The sequence below is a fragment of the Protopterus annectens genome, chromosome 3.part1 (assembly GCF_019279795.1).
Source record: "Protopterus annectens isolate FY-2018-M chromosome 3.part1, PAN1.0, whole genome shotgun sequence".
Taxonomy (NCBI): domain Eukaryota; kingdom Metazoa; phylum Chordata; order Ceratodontiformes; family Protopteridae; genus Protopterus; species Protopterus annectens.
Genome location: NC_056732.1, coordinates 399,819,453 through 399,842,306, shown reverse-complemented (window position 1 = coordinate 399,842,306; position 22,854 = coordinate 399,819,453). Strand labels below are relative to the sequence as shown.

Genomic DNA, 22,854 nt, shown 5'->3' with positions numbered 1-22,854 from the left:
ATCGGACCCTTGTCCGACCCCACTCTCCCTCTCGGGGCTTCGGCCTTGGTAAGCTCGGCACCGACATCGGCCTCGGAGCCTTCCCTCCCAGTGGAGCCGGGAATTCCTGTGTCCTCGGAACGGGGATATTCCGGTCTCCCGGGAGGGGAGCCTTTGAGGTGATGAGGAGTGTCCTGGCTCCTGAGCCAGGTCAACGGTCCATCCCTCTAGCTCCTCCCTCTTCGGTGCCTGTAGACACCTCTTGCCAGCCTCTTGCTCTCAGGCCCAGGGATCCATCGCCCCAGGTTTCCCCATTGGGAATTTCCTCCTCTTCCGAAGTTTCTCCTGATCCTGCAGGTGAACCCCCTCGGAAGAGGACGTGTAAGAGGAAACACACAGACTCCCCTGAGTCTACTACATCTGATACCGACTTAGATGAGTCGGAGGGTTCCCCACGATCCCCCTCTGAGGATGTCTCCTTTTCAGACATCCTTGAGCTCCTCAAACAGAGGGGGAATTGGCCATCCATTGATCCCTCTGAGGATGAGTCGGTATACCTGGAGGCTTTTGGATCCCGACCCTCCACCTCCTGGGTGTCTCCGCCTTTCGACCCACTTATGCAGGTAGTGGCTCGGAAGGCGTGGGCAGCTCCAGATTCTGTGGAACCTGTCCCCAGGAGACCATCCAAGTTTATTACGGCCCCTACGGACAAACAGTTTCTTTCAAAGGGCATCTCTGTGGATGCTATGGTGGTGGCGGCCACTAAGAAGGAACTGGCGGATCCTTCAGTACCTGTCCATCCTCCTAACAAGGATTCTAGGACCATGGACAGGTATGGAAAGCGGATGTTTTCTTCAGCGACCTTTGCTATGCGTTCGCTGAACTACCTTTGTCACTTCACCAGGCTTCAAAGAGATATTCTCAAGGAACTGGGTGAAGTGGTCCAGGATCCTTCTGCTGCTGGGGCTCAAGAAAAGATTGCCTCACAGCTAGCAATCCTGAATTCCTTATCCAACTCCTCCATGCGGCTCATATCCTATGCGGCCGATGGAGCGAGCAGGGCTGCAGGCACAGGTGTGGCTCTTAGACGCCAAGCCTGGATGCGGCTTTGTAATTTTGCGGACCCCTTTAAGGCATCCTTCACCAATACCCCCTTTGATGGTTCGGCTTTGTTCGGACCTCAGGTGAAGGATACCTTGACCAGGTGTGAGCAGGACGGTAAAACTCTTTCTGCCGTTGGAGTCCATTTTTCCACCCCTTCTAGACCATATCCCAAGGGTCAGAAGGGAGGGAAGATGTGGTTCCACAAAGCCCAAGGAGCGACACCGGACACACGTGGTCAGTTTACCCCCAGAGGCAGAGGGGGTAACAATAATAGACGCCGCCCTAGAGGCAGGGGGGGTCCTCAGAACCAGGGCAACAGGGAGTCTCTTCCTGAGAAGCCCTTTCAGCACCCCTGAGGTGTTGCCCGACTGTCCACCCTTGGAGGCAGTCGGGGGAAGGATTTCGCTGTACCCAGTAGCCTGGCATTCCCTCTCACAAGATATGTGGGTACAGTCGATCATATCCGAGGGTTACAAAATCCCCTTAGAAAGGTATCCCGTACCTCAACAATCCCTTCCAGACATCTCACCCGGTCAAAGGGATTTGGCAGAACAGGAGGTTTCAAAGCTCCTAGGAAAAAGAGCCGTCCAGACTGTTCCGGCAGACCAAGTAGGATCCGGCGTCTACTCGAGATTCTTTTTGGTCCCCAAAAGGACGGGAGATTGGAGACCAATATTAGACCTGAGCAGTCTAAACAGATTTGTCAAAAAGGCAAGATTCCGGATGGTCACGCTTCAGTCCATTCTGCCCTTTCTGGGCAAGGACAACTGGATGTGCTCTATAGACCTTCAGGACGCGTACTATCACATAAAGATTCACAGGTGCTCCAGAAGGTTTCTCCGCTTTCAGCTAGGGACCAGTCATTACCAATTCAGAGCCCTGCCCTTTGGCCTCACTTCAGCCCCCAGAGTGTTTAGCAAATGCATGGCAGTGGTCACAGCTCATCTGAGACGTCAAGGATTCCAGGTGTTTCCGTATTTGGACGACTGGCTCCTCTCCGCCACCACCAGGTGTCAACTTCTTCAGACCAGAGACTACACTCTGCAGCTTTGCAAGAGTTTGGGGATTTCGGTAAATTTCGAAAAATCTTCTCTGCGGCCTTGCCAATCTATCACCTTTATAGGCGCAGAATTAAACACTGTCAAAATGTTAGCCAGACTAACAGATCAAAGAATTCGGGACATCCAAAAATTGCTCAATTCTATTGCAGAGCAGCAAGGTCAAAGCCAGATTGATACTAAAGGTTCTAGGTCTTATGGCTGCGGCCATTGTTCTTCTACCACTGGCTCGCTTCCACATGCGTCTTCTGCAGTGGATGTTATTCACTCAGTGGTCGTACCACAGTCTTCCGATGAGACACGAAATCTTAGTCACACAATCATGCAGAACTCATCTGAGCTGGTGGATATCTTCCCCTCTTCTTCATCAGGGCTGACCCTTTGTTCTCCCTCCTCCAGTTGCCACAGTTACTACGGATGCCTCTCTGATCGGGTGGGGGGGCATTATCAGGGCAGGATGGTCCACGGGACGTGGCAACCCATAGAATACCATCTGCACATCAATGTCCTGGAGATGAGAGTGGTGCTTTTAACGTTGCAAGCCCTCAACGACTTTCTTCCCACGGGGACTCTTGCAGTACAAACGGACAACATGTCCGGGGTCTGGTACATCAACAAGCAGGGTGGGACCAGGTCCTATCCGTTGTGTCGAGAAGCTCTCAGACTTTGGCAATGGGCAATCTCCTCTCATCGGTTTCTGATAGCAACGCACATCCCCGGCAGGTCCAACCTCTTGGCGGACAGGCTGAGCAGATCCATTCTGATGCCTCACGAGTGGTCTCTCAATCAATCTGTAGTGGATCAGATTTTTCTGAAGTGGGGCACACCTTGTTGCGATCTTTTTGCTACACCTCAAAACAACAAGTGCCCCGATTTTTTCACCCTTTTTCCCCTACCAGGCCAACCCCTGAGAGACTCTCTAACCCAGGATTGGCCCCGGGGACTTCTGTACGCTTTTCCTCCCTTTCCCTTGATTCCACAAGTCATTCAGAAAGCCACCGTGTTGAGGGCCAAGTTGATTCTCATTGCCCCTTACTGGCCTCGACAAATTTGGTTTCCGTCTCTGCATCATCACCTCCTGGTGCAGCCCTGGCATCTGGACCCAGTTCCGGATCTCGATCCACCAGTCGGGTCAGCAGCACCGGGCCATTCATTCTCTCAACCTCACTGCTTGGTTGCTCCACTTCCTTCCCTAGCCAGGCTTCCGATGATCTCTGATTCAGTCAGAGACATCTTAGTGTCTTCTTTAAAGTCGTCCACCAGAACTGTTTATGCTAGCAAGTGGCGACGTTTTTCTATTTGGGCAAATTCCAGGAATATTGATCCCTTTACTGCTCCTGTGCATTCTGTTTTAGATTTCCTGGCTGAAGTTTTTCATTCAGGATCTTCTTCATCTACAGGTAAAGTTCAACTGGCTGCTATTTCCAAGTATCATGTTGGCTTGCATGATAATAACATTATGTCTCATAGATTATGCAAGGCCTTTCTGAGAGGAGTTTTTCTCCTAAAGCCGCCGATAAAGCATCCTCCTCCACAATGGGATCTAAATTTAATGTTGGCATCCTTGATGCTACCTCCCTTCGAACCGTCTGCTTCATGTTCTTTGAAATTATTGACCTGGAAAACTATATTCTTACTGGCTGTCACTTCAGCAAGAAGGGTTTCCGAGATTCAAGCTCTCTGCATTCGTTCCCCTTACTTGGTTTTTCATAAGGACGGGGTATCCTTAAGAACGAACCCGTCCTTTCTCCCCAAGGTTGTGTCTCAAACCAACATTAACCAATCCGTAGACCTACCAGTCTTTTTCCCATACTATTCTGACAGAGCTGAACAAAAGCTTCATTTTTTGGATGTCCATCGTCAGCTCAGGTACTATTTGCATAGAACGAAACAATTCAGGAAATCGGACCAATTATTTGTCTCCTATGCAGAAAACAGGATGGGTCTTCCAGTTTCTAAAGTGACCTTATCCAGATGGTTGTCTTCCACCATTTCCTATGTGTACTCTCTCAGAGGCAAGCAACTACCTTCTAAACTGAAAGCACATTCAACCAGGAGTCTATCCACTTCTGCAGCCTTTCAGGATAGACTTTCCATTGATACCATTTGTGCAGCAGCTACTTGGGCCACTCCTCATACCTTTGTCTCTCATTACAAGTTAGACTTGGCCTCCAGAGACAGGGCCAGTTTTGGTTCCACAGTTCTCAAGAGTCTGTTCCATTGAGCCACCCGGGATACAGGTGCTAGGGACGCGGTCCCATCCAGCAAGAATGAAGGCGAGATTGACAACTTAACATTTAGAAGTTATGTACCTACCATAACGTTCCATGTTAGTTGTCTTCTCTCGCCTTCTTTCTTGCGTCCCTCCCTCCTTCCCCCTGGCCTGGACAGATCTTGAAGAGTTCCTATCAGGTTGTTTCCTCCTGAGCCTTCATTTGAGGACTCTTATTATGAACTTGGGTTTCCTAATTATGTTAGGTTAGTCCTTAGCAGGGTAGGTTAGCTACCAAACGAGATCTGAGGTAGTTCCGCCTTGCATCATGGGATATAGGGTTGCCTCGAGCTGGTAAAAGGAGTTCTCGAGCTAGAGCAAGTGCCGAGTCGGAGCCGAGGATCGGCTCCGAACCCATCCAGCAAGAAAGAAGGCGAGAGAAGACAACTAACATGGAACGTTATGGTAGGTACATAACTTCTAATTATTTTGAAGTAAAATAGATATTTCCTATATTTAAGTCTAATTCTGCAGAGCTCTAAAAAGTTGCTTTATTCACTTAGCCATCTTGGCTCCGCCACTAAAAACTACTTAATCTTGGATCAAAAAAAAGACCCTTGCCCCTCCCAAAACTTCTTTCCCCTTGAAATCGCAACTAAATTTAATACCCGCTTCATAGAAAATATCGCTGGCCTCACAAAAAACACACCTCTCCCATCCATACAGTTGACTCCCATCCTACCCCATCCCACCCAGTCCAGCAATGCCAGTCAGCACCTGTCTGTTCCCTGGCACATATTTCCAACTACTTCCCTGAGTGTTCCTTTAACTCCTGTCAAACAGTCCAAGCAATCCTCAACCACAAACATTAATAACTTTTCCCTACAATCTGTAGCCAGTAGCCAGTATCCACCATAAAAAAATTCTACTCAAGCTCAAACCATGCACAACAGCTGCCAGTAATCTTCTTCCTGAATATTTCAAAATGGCAGCAAAAGCCATAGCCTACCCAGTAAGTATCCTAATCAACAGACATATAGTTGGATCTTGTGTACCAACCATATAGAGAAAGTCGTACATCATACTACTTCACAAAGGACGAAACTCCATAGAAGTATCTAATTTTCGACCCATTGCAGTTTTGTTCCCTCTCTTAAGTCTTGGAAAGATGCATACATAAACAAGTTTTTGATTACGTCCTAAAAGATGGACGTAGACTTAATTGAACTTTCTAATACATAGGATGTTATTACTGCTAAAAATAACTAAATAAAGGCCACAGTTTTTGACTTGAAAGATAAATTGCTTATCTTGGACTGAAGGTTATGAAAATGATTAATGTACCAGGGCAGTTATATGTCAACAATCAGCTGACAGATTCATTCTTCCCATTGGGAAGGGAAATAGGAAGTAAGAGACAGCATATTTTGGGTATAGAGCCCGCTATTGTATATAGAGTGGGGTCTCCCAAAGCCAACTACAACCGCTATCTGTTTTTGTTTCAAGATTAAATGAGATCAGTAACACTACCAAAAGAAGAAATCTGTTAAAGTTTTTGAAATGTTGTGGATTTGATGTTTCCTGTTTACAAGAAACATATTTAGTACATCATAATGTAAATGTACTGAATGAAAAAAAAAAAGGATGACGACTTGTTAATTCAGTCGAAAATAATTCAGGAGGGGTGGCAAATTTATTACAGTCAGATGCCTTGCAGGTAATGGTAATGGATCAGTATATGGACAGCAATGCAAGGATTCATTATGGATTTCACCCAACCCACAATACAGCTATTGCTGTACTATCTTTTATGGAAAAATTAAACGATTTCAGAGACTCTGGTAAATGTATCTCTTACCTATTCCTTTATCTGTCTAAAGCCTTCAAAACTAACTCTCACAGCAAACTCCTGCAACAAATGTCCGAACTTTACTGCACTACATTGGTTTAAAGTTATCTATTTGACAAGATTACAGTCTGTAGCATGGAAGTATAACTTCTGTTAATACCTGCGATCACCACTGGTGTACCCCAAGCCTCAATTCTTTGTCCACTTCTCTTCAACAGCTTTATTAGTGATCTTTACCCCCTCTTCTTGACAGGCATCCCTCATACAATATATTGATGGTTCCACACTACTGTCTTCATCTAATAATTAGGTATATCTCCTCCAGATTATGCAAGAAGCGTACACCTCTGTTGAAAACTGATTCCATAATACCCAACTATTGCTCAACCCCAGCAAACCTCCTCTTATTCCTCTTCCCTAAAGCTCATCTGAAAGACATAACTGGTTTCAAAGTCTGCTCACTGAACAATACAGAAGCAGAAGTAGTCTCCCATCCAAAACTGCTTGGAGTTTCAATTGACAAGAACCTCAAATTCAAACTCCATTTTCAAAACAATAATAATAAAAAAATAAAATTACCAGTAACTTGGAATGCTCTATAGACCCAAAAGCGTTCTTAACAAGTCTACCAACTCCACCCTAGGAACTACTTACTTCCCTCACTCTTATGGTGCTCCTATCCTTACCAACCAGCAGGCTTTGGTTAAAGCTAAACTTGAAGCATGTTGCAACAAAGTTGCCACTAATAAACAATATTGTAGGCATAACTGCTCAGCCCACAAAGCATTTAACTGGCTTGAATTACTTCACCATTTGGGTTTCATACAACTTATTTCCCACAATATCATATATAGACCTGATGCTAGCCATGTAGTAAACTCTATTCTAGCTACCTAGCACCCAAACAGACACTCTATTTACTTGATAAGCAATTCCTTAATATCTGTAAACCATGACAATCCATTGGAAACTGTCTCTACCATTGCTCAGTTGCCACAAAATGGAATTCATTTCCACAGTCTGTTAGATTTCTAACTAAACTTCTTACCTTTAAACACTTTCTAAATGAGCACCTGTCAAACTTATATATATCGCCAAGTTTTTAGATGGTCAACTGAAGAATGTATTAGAGGACTGCCCGTGGATTATCAAGGATTTCTGGGATTTTTTAAGCAAAATTAACAATGTTATACAGTATAATGACCAACTTTTCTTTGTTACCATTGCTATCAGAGACCTATTTTCTGTAATACCCCATGATATAGGTATTGAATGGTTTTACTCATATCTTTGCCAACATACACAAGTTAGACATGATCATATTTTAACAATCCGAACTCTTATGGAATTAGTACTTGATACCAATATTATTGTATTTGAAGAACAGCCCTTTAAACTATGTAAGGGGGTAGCAATGGGTGCTATTTGTGCCCCAATATTTGGCAACATTGTTTTGGCTTTCTAGGAAAGGGAATTTGTTTTCAATAGTACCTTTACGAAATGTTGGAAGTACTATGGTCGTTATTTGGATGACATTATTATTTTATGGAATGGCGATGAAGAGGAATTGAGGGCCTTCCTGTGTTTTATTAAGGAAAGTACGGACTTCAAATTTACCCATACAATAAGATATGAGGCAATGAATTACTTGGACATCACCATTAGTAAAGATAAAGATATAAAAGGTTTTAGAACAACAATTTTTAGAAAACCTACCTACTCTAAACACCCTTTTACATTACAATAGTTGTCACCCTTTACATCAGAAGAAATCCCTGGTTAAGGGGCAGGGGGTTTGGCTTGCAAGGGTGGTATCTGAGTGGGAGTAATTTTTACAACAAACTAACATTTTGAAGGCTATGTTAGTAAAAAGAGGTTACCCCCAGACCTTCGTTGACAATACCTTACAAGAAGTGGTTAAAAAAAGATGGATGGGATTTTTCCCCCACTGCTTGGTAAAGGATGTGGTATGCAAGAAAAAACAAGAAGGACAGAGAGTACTAGTTTCAGAAAATCTGCCATTTTTAGCTATATCAAGCAATTTCAAGATATTAGTGAAATACTACAACATAACTGGAACTTGTTTGGCACTAGCCAAGATTACTTGGAGGTGGTAGGGCCATACCCTAGAATTGCCTACAAAAAGGGTATCACCTTTAAAAATATGTTAGAGAGATCAACAAAGGACAATTGTGAAATGGGAGGAATGACGAAGTGTGGTTTCTGCCTATAATGTAAATACATGATTGAGGTCAAAGAGGTAGATATACCAAATTATGAAAAGTATGTGCTTAAAAAGAAATTTTCCGGCAGTAGTATGTCTTGCTTTGTGCTCAGTGTCAGGTTTTTATATATGGAAGACCATTAATGCTCTTAGAAGCAGGGTCTTTCAACACTACTATGACATAAGTAGATGATACAAAAAATGCCTTGGCAGCACATATTCTTATTAATGAAGGTCACGATTTTAAATTTATTATCCTAGAGCAGGTGGTATTGGGGGATAGAGGAGGTCCACTTAATGATTTTTCGGAATTAAGAGAATTAAGATGGCAAATTAGATCAAATGCCACAGAACCTCCAGGTTTGAACAGTACCATCTCTATAAGCTCTATTTTAAGGCTAAAAGCTGAAGGTTTCATGTAAATGGAAATGTTTTTTCTGTTTTTAACTGAATAATGTTCTAGTTGAATAATATTGGATAGTTTCAAATGTAGATATATATGCATATAGTTTTATTAGGACATGTACCTAATGTTATTAAGTAGTTTCATTGTAATGTACTGTTTTGTAGTGTAATTTCTGGGAAATGGTTTCTCTTTAAGGAAAGAATGATGCAAGTAATTACAGATTGACTGAGGGATATAAGTTGGGTTGGTTTTACTTGAATTTTATTCTGATGAAGTTTCCAGTGTGAGACGAAGCGCTCAATAAATTTATTTGTGTCTTCCAGGCGTGACTCCTTCATATTTTTCTTCACTGGTTTGATATTTGGTCTGTATTTTGAGTTTGGAGTGATATCTATATAATCTAATTCATTCATTAACACTATGTCTCCCGTTTTGTCAGATGGTCTAATAACAGTGTCTTGGTTCTCTTTCTTCTTTGCTTAAGTTGCGGAAATTATGCCGTGGCCTGTGCAGCTGTTGTGAAATCTCTGATTCATAAGCTTGTATAAAAGTATCTAAGCCAGATGTATTCTGTGGTGTAAATGTACCCAGCTTTTTCAAAATAATTGGAACAATTAAGTTATCATGTTGATGTAAAGCTTTCAGCATGACATTACGTCCAAATAATTTCAGGCTTAATACTGTCACTCAACTGGGATGGTTTAGCAGGAATAAAACTTAAACCTCTGTTAAGCAGGGTGAATTGCTGTGAAGTCAACTCTTGACCGCTCCAATATGTTACATATATGTGTAATTAGTGAGTTTAGGTTTGGTAGCAGAACAGTTGATACTTTTGCATGTACCAACTGTAAGCAATGTTAGTTCCATCACTTTTGAACATACTGAGTTTGTTTTTGAGGCCAAAAAGAGTTTTAATTGCCACAGTAGTGGTATTATGTGGCTAGATGTGACATGTTTCCATTTCTGTGTAGGCAGAAGTGTTAGGAATTTGCAGTACAGAATAAGGGAATATGTCCTAGCCATTAAGACTAAAGATTTTTCCAATGCTCTGGCCAAGCACAGTGTAAAATGTTCAGGATTTTAAAAAGTTTCATTTCACTGTGCTTGAACAAATGATGGAGAAATTTGTATTTAGCTGTAATAATGTGCTAGAAGTAAGAGAATACAAATGCAAGTGTTTTTGAGGGCTGACCAAGCACCAATGTTAAATGGAAATTTGAATCTGAAATGTTTGTTGAAACTTAGTTACATGATTGTCTTAAATATGACAAAACATTATTGGCAAATATATTTTTATTATCATTTTTGTATTGAATTGTTTGATGCATTTTTATTTTTATTTGTGTGTGTTCGTTTTTCATTATGGGAGATATGGTATGTGATTTTAAGGACTTTTAACAGGCATAGCATGTTTCTTTAAAAGGAAGTGATGGCACAAAAGTTACAGAAGGAAGTGATGTTTTAAAGGAGGTGATGTAACACTTTGGAGGGCAATTTAAAGAGGATTTCGTGTTTGTTTTTTTCTGAAGAAGTTCCACTTTATTAAATATAAAGGAACAAAAGCGCTAAAACAGGAGGTTCTTTACCGGGTATTTGAGCCATTGTGCAAAGTTTTTTGTTCAAAGTTACACATAGACGTGTTTGTGTGTGTATATATATATATATATACATATATATATATATGTGTGTGTGTATAGATATATATACATACATACATACATACATACATGTGTGTGTGTATATATACACATACATGTGTGTGTTTGTGCTTGTGTATATATGTGTGCATACATATGTGTGTGTGTGTGTGTATATATATATATATATATGTATATATATATATATATATATATATATACACACACACACACACATATATATATATATATATATATATATATATATATATATATATATATATGTGTGTGTGCATATAAAATAAATAAATATATATGTTATAAATAAAATACACCCACACAATATTTAAGCAGTAGCCCATGACTATGAGTAGGTGGACTGAAAGAAAGCACTTGTAGTAGGCTTCTTAGTGTTACATTACAGAAATCTGCCAAAGTTCTGTTTCATCTGCCCACATAAGTTGGGATCTGCTCTGTGCTTTAAACAGGTTTATATTCGCTTGACTGTCATTCTGATTGTGTTTATGTGTTGCCCATATGTGTGTGAGGAAGGGAGCAGCTTAAATGGCCTTTTTTTCCCCAGGGGAACCTCAGCTGATATTTGTGAAACAGAGTCCTAATCATCCACGAACATCAGACATTACCACCCGAACTGCCTGTCTAAAGTTCAAAGTTTTGCTGCAGCAGTTTTCCCAACAAAGTTACTGAGGGTCTTCATTACAGCTTGTTATTCTATCTAGATGTTAGATCTGCAGGCAATTAAGTAAAGAAAACAATGCAGCAAAGTTGTGTGAGGAACTCACTGCAGCATTAGGCATTTCACTACACTTTGTCTCTGTAGTTGTAGTTTTCTCGTCTGTTTTTGTGTTTTGGTTTACTGTAGTTAGAGCAGGATATATGTTGTTTTGTCCTAGTGTTTTTTTTAATTTAACTTGGGAAGATGAGTGTAGATTGTGAAGCCTGAGATGATGAACTGCCTCTCAATTCTGTGTATATTGATTGCTGTGATTCAGAAGGAGCAGGCAAGTGTACATGTGGTGATGGCATCTGTGTCTTGATCCTATGGGTATTGTAGGCCTTATCTAGTTTGTCTGGTACACCAGGCAGGTCCGCAGGTTGGTGCCTCCTGTGCTAAAGTTGAGGAGAAAAGAAGGCCTTTTAGAAATGTAGCAACTGCAACGTGCACTTTTCTACAGTTAATGCCACTTGTAATTGTTCTAACTGCAACTGTACATCTGTATTAAAGCTACAATATCCTCATGTCTTTGTAAGTGAATTCCAATACTGCAGTCATGCCCCTTTGGCATCTGGTGATCATGCTGCATAACAGCTTTTGTCCTGGGCAGCCACCTCCTCCACCCTACCCTAGTTATAGTTATGGCCACAAAATATTAGGATCAGGGCCAGTTGTGCACGTGGTGATGGCAGCTGTTTCTGGATGCTGTGGATATTGAGGGCCATGAGATGGAAAGACCGGGACCAGTCTAGTTGTGATGACTGCAGCTGCATCTACGTTCTATGGATAGTCAGGACCATGTAGTACAAAGACAAAAGACAGTGTGCATGCACTAAGAAGGAATCTTTTGCACATGCTGTCAGTGGTGCTGGCAAATTCTTTCCCCTAACTGCATGTATTACTGTGATCTAGTTTAGAAGGGGATACTATTTCTGTATAGTAAAATTTACTGTTGTCCAAGATTTGGAGGTATTCGTCTCGACCTTTAGTGCAAGAAGTCTGCACAAAGCCAAAAATAATGGGCGGACAAAGGCCCAAAAAAGGGACAGATTTTAAATGTTGCTCTTACCAACTTAGAAAGTTGGTAGAATAATAGGCTTTGTGTTACCATCATTTTCTGAAGGATATGAAGTCTAAAACTCAGAATTCTGTCATTTTTAGTGACATCCTCAGTAATTTGCCAGGAAAACACAAATTTTATGAGGCACAAATCTGAACAGTTGAGTGCCATGTTTGTGGGTGAGCAGTTGTCTCTGAAAATCTAAGTTTGGACTGTTCCCCGCAGCCTCTAGTCAGTCACAGGGTCATGTGACTGGTAATTTGGGCAGTTAGCAGCTGGTATGGGCTGGAATGTAGCTAGAAATTTACATTTTGTACTCCAACCTAATATTCTTGCACCGCTTCCCACCTATCATTTTAAAAATGTACTGAACCATCAAAATGCTACCCCCAGACATATAGGAAGGGGCCATATTATTTTCAACTGTTCCCATTTATACATGTAGTAAGCTGTTTAAGATGTGCATTCCTTTCACAAAAGCATTCCTTATATACCTCTATACTGTAAATATTTGTTTACACAGTTCTAAACATTCTGTTCTTTTTGAGTGTTGAAGTTCCAAGAGATGCTCAAAAATGTACCAATTTGAATACACAGAGTGTGCCTATCTACACCCTTGGGTATGGGGCTGTGATGACAACAGCTGTGAAATTTCTGATGCCATCTGGTAGTCCCTTGGAATGGCTTAGTACCCAGATATAGAGACTTCAGAAACAGCCAAATATGTATAGTTGTAATGAGCTCCTGAAAAAACTGTACTGTTTCATTTCCAGCAGCAGTTGTGGGTGTATTGGATGGTAGGACGAGCTTAACCCCTTTCCTTAAGCTCAGAAACCTAAGTATTGGTTGATATAAATCGAATAGAGCTAGTAGAATGTAAGGCAGCTTTGTGGCATGGAAGGATGCAGCCCTGATTAATACCCACACAGCCCAGGTTTGATTACTAACCTGGGGAATTGGAGTAGCTGGGAGGGTAAGGAAAGGAATGGGAGGATAAGCCTCTTGCCTGTCTCAGGAGAAAGGGTGGGGGTTGTACATCCTGGAATACACTCTGCCTCTAAGTCTTTAGTGGAGACCATACAGTGGATATAAAAAGTTTACACACCCCTGTTAAAATGCCAGGTTTTTGTGATATAAAAAAATAAGACCACAATAAATCATTTCAAAACTTTTCCCACCTTTAATGTGACCTATAACCATACAATTCAGTTGAAAAACAAACAAATCTGTTAGGGGAAAAAATATAAAAAATAAAAAAAATGTACAATACGCTGGTTGTATAAGTGTGTGCACCCTTAAACTAATACTTTGTTGAAGCACCTTTTGATTTAATTGCACCATTCAGTCTTCTTGGGTTGGAATCTATCAGCATGGCACATCTTGAGTTGGCAATATTTGCCCACTCTTCCTTGCAAAAGCGCTCCACATCTGACAGATTGTGAGGGCATCTCTTGTGCACATCCCTCTTCAGGTCACCCCACAGATTTTCTATTGGATTTAGGTCTGGGCCATTCCAAAACTTATTCTGTTGTTGATTTGGATATATGCTTGGGGGTCATTGTCATGTTGACAGGTGAAATTCCTCTTCATCTTCAGCTGTCTAGCAGACGCCTGAAAGTTTTGGGCCAAAAGTGACTGGTATTTGGAACTGTTCATAATTCTGTTCACCTTGACTAAAGCCCCAGTTCCAGCTGAAGAAAAGCAACCCCAAAGCATGATATTGCCACCACCATGCTTCACTGTGGGGATGGTGGTCTTTTCGTGATGTGAAGTGTTGTTTTTGTGCTGAATGTACCTTTTGGAATTGTGTCCAAAAAGTTCAATCTTGGTCTCATCAGCCCATAACACATTTTCCCACATGCTTTTGGGAGACTTGATGTATTGTTTTGCAAATTTTTAGCTGGGCCTGGGTGTTTTTCTGTGTAAGAAAAGGCTTCCATCTTGCAACCTACCCCATAGTCCAGACATATGGCGAATACGGGAGATTGTTGTCACATGTAGTACACAACCAGTACTTGCCAGAAATTCCTGCAGCTCCTTCAGTGTTGCTGTAGGTCTCTTGGCAGCCTCCCTGACCAGTTTTCATCTTGTCTTTTCTTCAATTTTGGAGGGGCGTCCAGTTCTTTGCAGTGTCACTGTCCCATATTTTCTTCACTGTGTTCCATGGTCTATCCAGTGCTGTGGAAATCTTTTTGTACTCTTCTCCTGACTGATACCTTTCAACAATGAGATCCCTTTGATGCTTTGTAAGCTTTCTGCAAACCATGGCATCTGAAGTAGTTAACTTCATTTGATCAGCGACCTGTGGGTTTCGGATCCGATACGGATCCGAGCCGGCAGCATACCAAGAAAAAGATCCGAGCTCCAAGCTCCTCCCCCCCTACCCATACTACACTGCAACCTCCTTCCAATCCTCAGATCTTGTTTGCCGCGGCTTCGCCAGCATGGAATTATTGAGCTCCAGGCAAGTTGTCAGGGTTTTTCAAAATTTTTGGTCTGTGTGTGCCCCTTTTGATATTTTTAGTAATAATTATTAGTTTACCCCTCACTACGAGTTTCCCTCATCGCTAGTTATTGCTTTTTTGTAGTTTGAAAGTTAAATTTCTGTTAGTGTAAGCCCCCCTTCCCGCCCATAGTGTGTGTGTGTGTGTGTGTTCCCTTAATATGTCAGAAAGTCAGAAAGTGAATTTCTCTAAGTGCACAGAGTGTGGCGACAAGCTGTCACCAGCCGATGATCACACTGTGTGTGTAGTTTGCTTGGGGGTGTCGCATTTGTCATCCGGCTGCAAAATCTGTGCAACCTTCAACTCCTGAGCCCTGCGGGATCGCAGGAACAAGTTAATTCTGGCGGGTCTTCTACCCGCAGAATCAACTTCTGCCTCTTCTGCTGCTTCTTCACCAGCCACGGCTGTGGCTGTCCAGCCTTCAGGCCCTCCTCCCCTGCCCAGGACTCACCCTCCCACCTTACCACAGGGAGAGAGAGAGGCCAAGAAAGAGGGAATAAAAGAGAAACACAGGGAGACAGAGAGACATTCAGAGAAAGAAAAAGATAAAGCTAGAGAGAAGGGCCACAAGCGGCAGGCCGAGTTGGATCCAACGGCCCCTCCCACTAAGGTGATTTTGTTTCCTGTGAAAGTTACCAGGCCATCCTCTCCTCGGCTCCGTTCACCACGTTTTTCTCCAGAGCCGGAGGAGGAGGCTAGACCACCCTCGAGGTGGTCTTCACGTCGGCTCTCCCGGCCGGCGTCGGTAGCATCCTCTAGATCGACTCGGAGCATCTCTGAAGCAGACATAGATCGGATGACGCAAAGGTTTCTACAAACTCAATTGCAGATGGAGGTGTTGCTGCCCCCCCTTTCCGGTGCGGGGAGCTCGGCTCCATTTTCCGCCCCGATAGCTCCTTCTCCGATCCACCATTGGATATCGAAGTCTATGGATCCGAGGAGCCCTGGAGTCAGGGGGTCAGCGCTGATTGGTACCTTCGGCCTCAAAGCCGGCCATGCCCTCTAGTCTGTCGGATCCGCTTTCGGACCCGAGCTCTTGGAGCCGAGAGTTGTGCGTCGGATCCGAGGGGATGAGTGTGTCATCGGTTCCGTTGTGGTCGGGGCATAATGTCCCTTTGGGTCTGGCCGTTCCAACTTCGGCTCCAATCCCTTCATCGGATCTGAGGGTCTCGGCTACTAGTTTAAGGGAGGCCGATTCTCCCTCGGCAGTCGACGTTGTGGTGAGGGTTCTCGCTGAAGGATCAAGACCCCTCACTCTGTCCCTGGGGTCCATCCCTGCCCCCTCGCAGCTGGGCTTGTCTTCCATCATCCAGTCGCCCCAGGGACAGCCTGTGTCTATTTCGCCCCAGCCAGTTCCCTTGGAGGAACACAAAACCATTTGTGAGCCCTCCTCGGAGAGTCCACCCGAGGAGGTCCCTCACAAACGCCAGTGTAAAAGGAAGCACTTGGATTCCCCCGAGTCCCTCACTGAGGATACCGACTTGGAGGAAGGGGAAGGTTCCCCCAAATCACCCCCTGAAGACGTCTCCTTTGGAGACATTATGGAAATCCTTCGCCAGAGGGGGGGGGGTCCGCCCAAAAACCTGACGAGTCTGTATACCTGGAGGCGTTCGACACAGGCCCATCTACCTTTTGGGTTCTCCCCCTGCCGACCCTCTGGTGGACCTTACCACCAGAGCTTGGAAGGAACCGGACACTGTGGAGGCAATACCCAAAAGACCAGACAAAATATTGAGCCCACTGGCATATAGAGTTTCTTGGAACAAAGGTTCCCTGGTTGATGCCATGGTGGTGGCAGCAGCCACCAAAAAGGAACTCGCCCAAGAAAGTTCCTCGGTCCACCCCCCAGACAAGGAGTCCAGGGCTATGGACTGTCTTGGAAAGCGGACTTTTGCTTCAGCTACCTTTACTATAAGGCTGCTGAATTACTTGGCCCATGTAATTCGACTGCAGTGGGACCTCGTGAAAGAGTACACCGAGTCTCCCCCGGAGTCCATGTTGGCAGAAGATAAACAGAGCTTCTCTGCTCGTATGGCCACTCTCAAGTCTGTGTCCAATACGTCCATGCATTTACTCTCTCATGCCACCAAAGGAGCCGCTAGGGATAGCGGGTCCAGCATCGCCTTAAGGCGTCACTCATGGCTCCGTCTTTATGATTTCTTGGAACCCTTCAAGGCGTCCTTTGCTAACGCACCCTTTGACGGTTCAACCCTGTTCGCGAAGACTGTATGCTATACGCTTGTCCAGAGCAAGAAAGACAGGAAAACGCTGTCAGCCATCGGGATCCGCTTCTCTAACCCTCTAAGGTCCTTTTCCAGGAACCAGCGAGGGCAAAAGAAGCTGTGGTTCCGGAAAACTCAGCAGTCCCGGAGAGCTCAGGACTCTTTCTCCCCCAGAGGCAGAGGGGGACAAGGCAGACGCCGGCCCAGAGGCAGAGGGGGGCCGAAGAACTTTGGGTCACGGGAACCTTTTCAGATCAACGCGTGCAGCAACCCTGAGGGGTTGCCAGACTGCTCCTCTGTGGAGGCAGTCCGGGGGCGTTTTTCGATGCACCTAGCCCAATGGGAGTCCATCACGACAGATCACTGGGTGCTTCGAATAGTGCCTCCCGGATGTCCCACCCGCTCAGAGGGAGGCCGCGGCCTTGGAAATACAAAAGCTGCTAGAAAAAAGAGCCATCTTGCAGGTGCCCCCCAGACCAGTCCGGATCAGGCATCTATTCCAGGTTCTTTTTGGTGCCAAAAAAGACGGGGGACCTAAGGCCGATTCTCAGCCTATCAACAATGAACCTGTTTGTTGCCAAAGAAATGTTCCAGATGGTCACGCTTCAATCCATCCTGCCCTTCCTGCAGGAGGAAGACTGGTTGTGTTCGATAGACCTCAAGGTTGCGTACTACCACATTCTGATGGAGAGGCGATCCAGGAGGTTCTTCTGCTTTCGGCTAGGGGCCAGTCATTATCAATTCCGGGTCCTACCCTTCGGTCTCACCACAGCCCCCAGGGTGTTCACTAAGGTCATGGCAGTTGTAGCGGCCCACCTGAGTCTTCAGGGCATTCAGGTCTTCCCTTACCTGGACGACTGGCTCCTCACTGCCCCCACCAGGCATCTACTGTTACTAGCCAGAGATTTTTTTCTCCGGATATCACCTCAGCTAGGGATTACCATAAATCTTAGAAAGTCTTCCCTTCAACCTGTTCAAGTGTTAGACTTCATAGGGGCGAGAATAGATTCTCTTCAGGCCAGGGTATTCTTAACCCCAGACAGACTACACAGCCTGGCACTTCATATGTTAGCGCTCCTGCAGTCCCCTGCACCCCCTGCAGAATTAGTCCTGAGAGCCTTAGAGTCCATGGCAGCAGCTATCAACCTGATCCCTTGTGCTCGTCTGCATATGAAAATTCTACAGTGGACGTTGCAAGTTCAGTGGTCGATTCTTCATCAACCTCTAGATTTTCTGATCCCTCTGAGCAGAGTGTGCAGAAATTCTCTCATGTGGTGGCTCCAATCCCGAAATTTGCAGGAGGGACGTCCTTTATTGCACCCCAACCACAAGCGATGGTGACCACGGACGCCCTAGGGTGGGGGGGCACTGTTCGGGCAGGACTGTTCGAGGCACGTGGACTCAAAGCGAGACCATTTGCATATAAATGTTCTAGAGATGAGAGCGGTCCTTTTAGCATTGCAGGCCCTTTATGCTTATCTTCCTCTGGGAACTATTGCGATCCAGTCGGACAATATGTCAGTGGTCTGGTATATCAACAAACGGGGGAACCAAGTCTTATCCCCTTTGTCGAGAAGCCATGAGAGTCTGGGAATGGGCGATCTCCACCAACCGCTTTCTGATAGCAACGCACATTCCGGGTCGGTCCAACATCTTGGCGGACAAATTGAGCAGAACTGTCCTTTCTCCCTACGAGTGGTCTCTGAACCCTTGTGTAGCAGAACAGATCTTTCTCAAGTGGGGTCAGCCTTGCTGCAATCTCTTTGCATCGCCATCCAATGCGAAGTGCAGCGAGTTTTTCGCTCTAATCCCCACCGACGGGTGAAGCCCCCAGAGATGCTCTTGTTCATGATTGGCCACCTGGTCTTCTTTATGCGTATCCCCTGCTCCTGCTCATGATAAAATTCTTACAGAAAGCTCGCCGGTTGGGAGCAGATTGATCCTCATAGCCCCATTCTGGCCTCGTCAAGTCTGGTTCCCCTGCCTACAGTCTCATCTCATAGCTCCACCTTTGATCTTGAATCCCATTCCAGATCTGATTCGTCATCTCTCGGGATGCTTCCTCCGAATCTGGACAGCCTGAAGCTCACAGCTTGGCTGCTCCAGTTCCACTAGTTGCTAGGACTCCCGGTATCTCTTCTCCTGTTAAATCTATCTTGGTTGCGGCACATAAATCCTCTACCAGGAAAATTTATTGTAGCAAATGGAGACGCTTCTCCATTTGGGCTTCACAGAGAAATCTAGATCCTTTTACCTTTCAGATCCCAGTGGTATTAGACTTTTTGTCTCATCTTCCAGCAAGGAGCCAGCTCGTCCACAGTCAAGGTCCAGCTGGTGGCTATTTCTCATTTCCATGTAGGGGACAATTTAGGCTCTCTCGCTGCTGCCAAAATTTGTAAGACTTTTTTGAAAAGCACTTTTCTTCTGAGACCTCCTATTAAGAATCCGTCCCCGCCGTGGGATCTGACTGCGGTTCTTCAGGCCTTAGTTGCGCCTCCTTTCGAGCCCTCTGCATCAGTTGACTTAAAATTCTTGTCATGGAAGACTGCTTTTCTGGTAGCTATAACTTCAGCCAGGAGAGTGTCGTAGCTTCAGGCTCTTCGTATGAAACCCCCATATCTTGTTTCATAAGGACAGGGTGTCTCTCAGGATTAATCCGTCTTTTCTCCCTAAAGTTGCTTCTGAGACAAACATTAATCAATCAATTAATTTGCCTGTCTTTTTCCCTAATTTTCAGAACAAAGGGGAATACAAACTTCATTTGCTGGATGTTCACAGGTAGTTATGTTTTTATTTGCACAGGACAGCGATCTTTCGTAAATCTGATCAACTTTTTGTTTCCTTTGCTAAGCCTTTTTTAGGGAAACCAGTCTCAAAAGTGACTCTTGCTAGGTGGATTTCCCTTTGTATCCTACAAGCATACAGAGAGCTTGGCTTACCAGAACCAGTAGGAGTTCATGCTCATTTTACACGTTCTATGGCAATGTCTGCAGCATTTTGGTCTAGAGTTTCCCTGGATGACATTTGCTCAGTGGCTACCTGGGCTTCCTCTCACCGCTTTATTACTCATTATAAACTGGATTTGGTGTCTAGAGGAAGGGCTGCCTTTGGCTCTGCAGTGCTCCGGAATATCCTTCCTTAAGGGCCTCCCAAGATTTCGGGTAGCTGGGGACTCTGTCCCACAGGCTGCTGATCAAATGAAGTTAACTACTTCAGATAAAGAAGTTATGTACTCACTATAACATTCCATCTGAGTAGGTAAGCTTCATTTGTCACAACCGTCCCTCCCTCCTACCCCCTTACCACGGCGTTTATTTTTGCTGAGCTCGATGTTCGGAGTTCACGAGCTGGAGGTTTGTCCATGGTTCAGGGGTCTCAGGTTAGTTTGTTGGTGTCACGTGTGGAGTGGCAAACTCGATCTGAGGATTGGAAGGAGGTTGCAGTGTAGTATGGGTAGGGGGGAGGAGCTTGGAGCTCGGATCTTTTGCTTGGTATGCTGCTGGCTCTGATCTGTATCAGATCCGAAACCCACAGGTTGCTGACAAATGTAGTTTACCTACTCAGATGGAACGTTATGGTGAGTACATAACTTCTTTTTTTGCTGTAGCAGGCAACTGAGTAAATGTCATGAAAATCCAACTAGTACAGCTGAACTTTATTTGGAGTTAGTCTCTTTAATTGATGGCTGGTGTGTACCCAAGAAGACTGAATGTTGTAATTAAATCAAAAGGTGCTTCAACAAAGTATTAATTTAAAGGTGTGCACACACAACAAAGTATTAGTTGAAGGGTGTGCACACTTATGCAACCAGTGTATTGTGCATTTTTCATTTATTTATATTTTTCCCCGAACAGATTTGTTTTTCAATTGAATTGTACAGGTTATAGGTCGCATTAAAGGTGGGAAAACGATTTACTGTGGTCTCATTTTTTATATCACAAAAACTGTACTTTTGTACTGTGTAACCTTGTTATATCCACTGTAGATGAGATGGAGGTGTCTGCCTACAAGGGGGGAGTGGAGCTTTTGGGGGGGTCAATATCACTGCTTATTTATAACTCACTTGGTTTCTCAACTATAAAATTGGCACCTGAAACAACTAAATATGTTATAAACTTACAACTTTTCAAAGCAAAAGTAAGTTTGGCTGTAAGCAAGGAGAAGTTCGTTTATAATACCTTGGAGTCCATATTCCTTGTTGACTTTAGGATCCAAACACTGCTTTGTGAAAGGAGATGGCAGTGCCCATGTACCACCCCACTGCATATCATCCACCCCTTGGTTTGTTTCAGGATTATACAGGGGAATGGCAGGATTTAAGAAAATCTCTGATTGCCTAATGTTCGAGTGGACAAAAAGTGCATGACTTGTATGTTTTATATATCAAGACTTTTATGAACTTTGCAGAAATTAATATAACGTTGTGTACTTTTACTATAATTAAGATCGTTTTGGTTTAAGGTTAGCTACATTTAGTTTGTGTATTCTTTGGTTTAAGGTGAGTTACATTTAGTTTGTGTGTGCTTGTATCACCTGACTACACATCTTAACTATTGATTTTTCATCTAATGCCCTGTAGGTAACGATCATTGTCCTGGGTAACAAGACAGATCTCCATGACCAAAGGCAAGTGGATATGGAAGCTGCTCAGCAGTGGGCAAAGACTGAGAAGATTAAACTGTGGGAGGTCACTGTGACTGACCGCCGGACTTTGGTTGAACCTGTGACAGTATTGGCTAGCAAACTGACACAGCCTCAGAGCAAATCAGCATTCCCCTTGCCTGGCAGGAAAAGCAAAGGCACTGCCAACTCTGATAGTTAATAGCCAGTAACGGAAATGTTTTATAGGATTTGTTGCCTCTGTTAAGTAAGCCATGCACACATTAGGGAGAAAGAGCCATTTCCTTCTGATGTTTCATTATTTAGAATATATTCCATAGATACCTGCCTGAAATGTTGATATTTGAAGCATCGGTGTGCTTGTGTTTCTTTTTAATGCAGAACTCCTGCTGCAGCTCAAGAACTGCTTGTTATTATGCATTTAGAAGTGCTGACATTTTTGGTCTTATGTTGCACATGGTGTGCCCAGGACCTGGCTGTTCTCTTCAGTCATGTGATTATTACTCGTATGTCAGGACACATTTGCTCCTGCTGATGGCAAAAGATTCGGGCCTCTTGAAGATGTTCTTCATGTTTCACTGTTGCAGTCATTACATTTGGGTAATCTGCTGGCAGGTTGCCCTCAGTCAGCCTGAATATCAAAGTCTTGGGTCTTGCGTCGGTTGCTGTCTCCTCGTCCATGACGTCAGGGGTATAAAACCTGCAGCCGACGCCATTTTATTCAGTCTTTCTTGCCGTGCGGTGCCCGAAGCAGTTCGCAAGTGCCGGTCGGCCGACTCCAGAAATTTTCGCATTCGAGTTTCAGAACCGAAGTCTTCAATTAAAGCTAAGTACCCCGTTGGGGAAACTTTTTCTTGCTCCTTACCGATGTCTAACCCGGACTGCAACAGTGAATACACTTGAACAGCTACATTTATGGTAAGTGTACACAACTGTACTATATTCTTCGTGTTTCACTGTTGCAGTCATTAGGTTTGGATTTTCATTTGTACTGTATTCCTTGCCTAGGCCCAGATCATAACATGCCTTGCTGTCGGTTTTGTGCTAGATTTAACCAATGCACTATTAAACGTCGGTATATCTTTGCTTCATAATATTTTGGATCCAGATTTAATTACCCTGAAATGTCATCGGATAGCAATCCAACTACCGGAGTTCACAAAAAACGCAAAGAAAAGGACAGAGACAGACCGTCAAGGTCCAAAACCGACGACGAAGCTTCTCCTAAGCCAGTTGCCGGTTC

The 22,854-nt window shown here is 44.1% G+C and overlaps 1 protein-coding gene across 1 annotated transcript in view; it reads left to right on the top strand.

Annotated features, from left to right (window-relative positions):
* The window catches only part of NKIRAS1 (NFKB inhibitor interacting Ras like 1), a 156,594-nt gene extending 134,365 nt beyond the window's left edge, over window positions 1-22,229 (top strand). Inside the window, exon 4 of the mRNA XM_044066871.1 lies at window positions 21,571-22,229. Within this exon, the coding sequence (XP_043922806.1) occupies window positions 21,571-21,813 (243 nt within the window). The 3' untranslated portion in view covers window positions 21,814-22,229. The remainder of the gene's footprint in view (window positions 1-21,570) is intronic.
* Window positions 22,230-22,854: the final 625 nt, after the last annotated feature.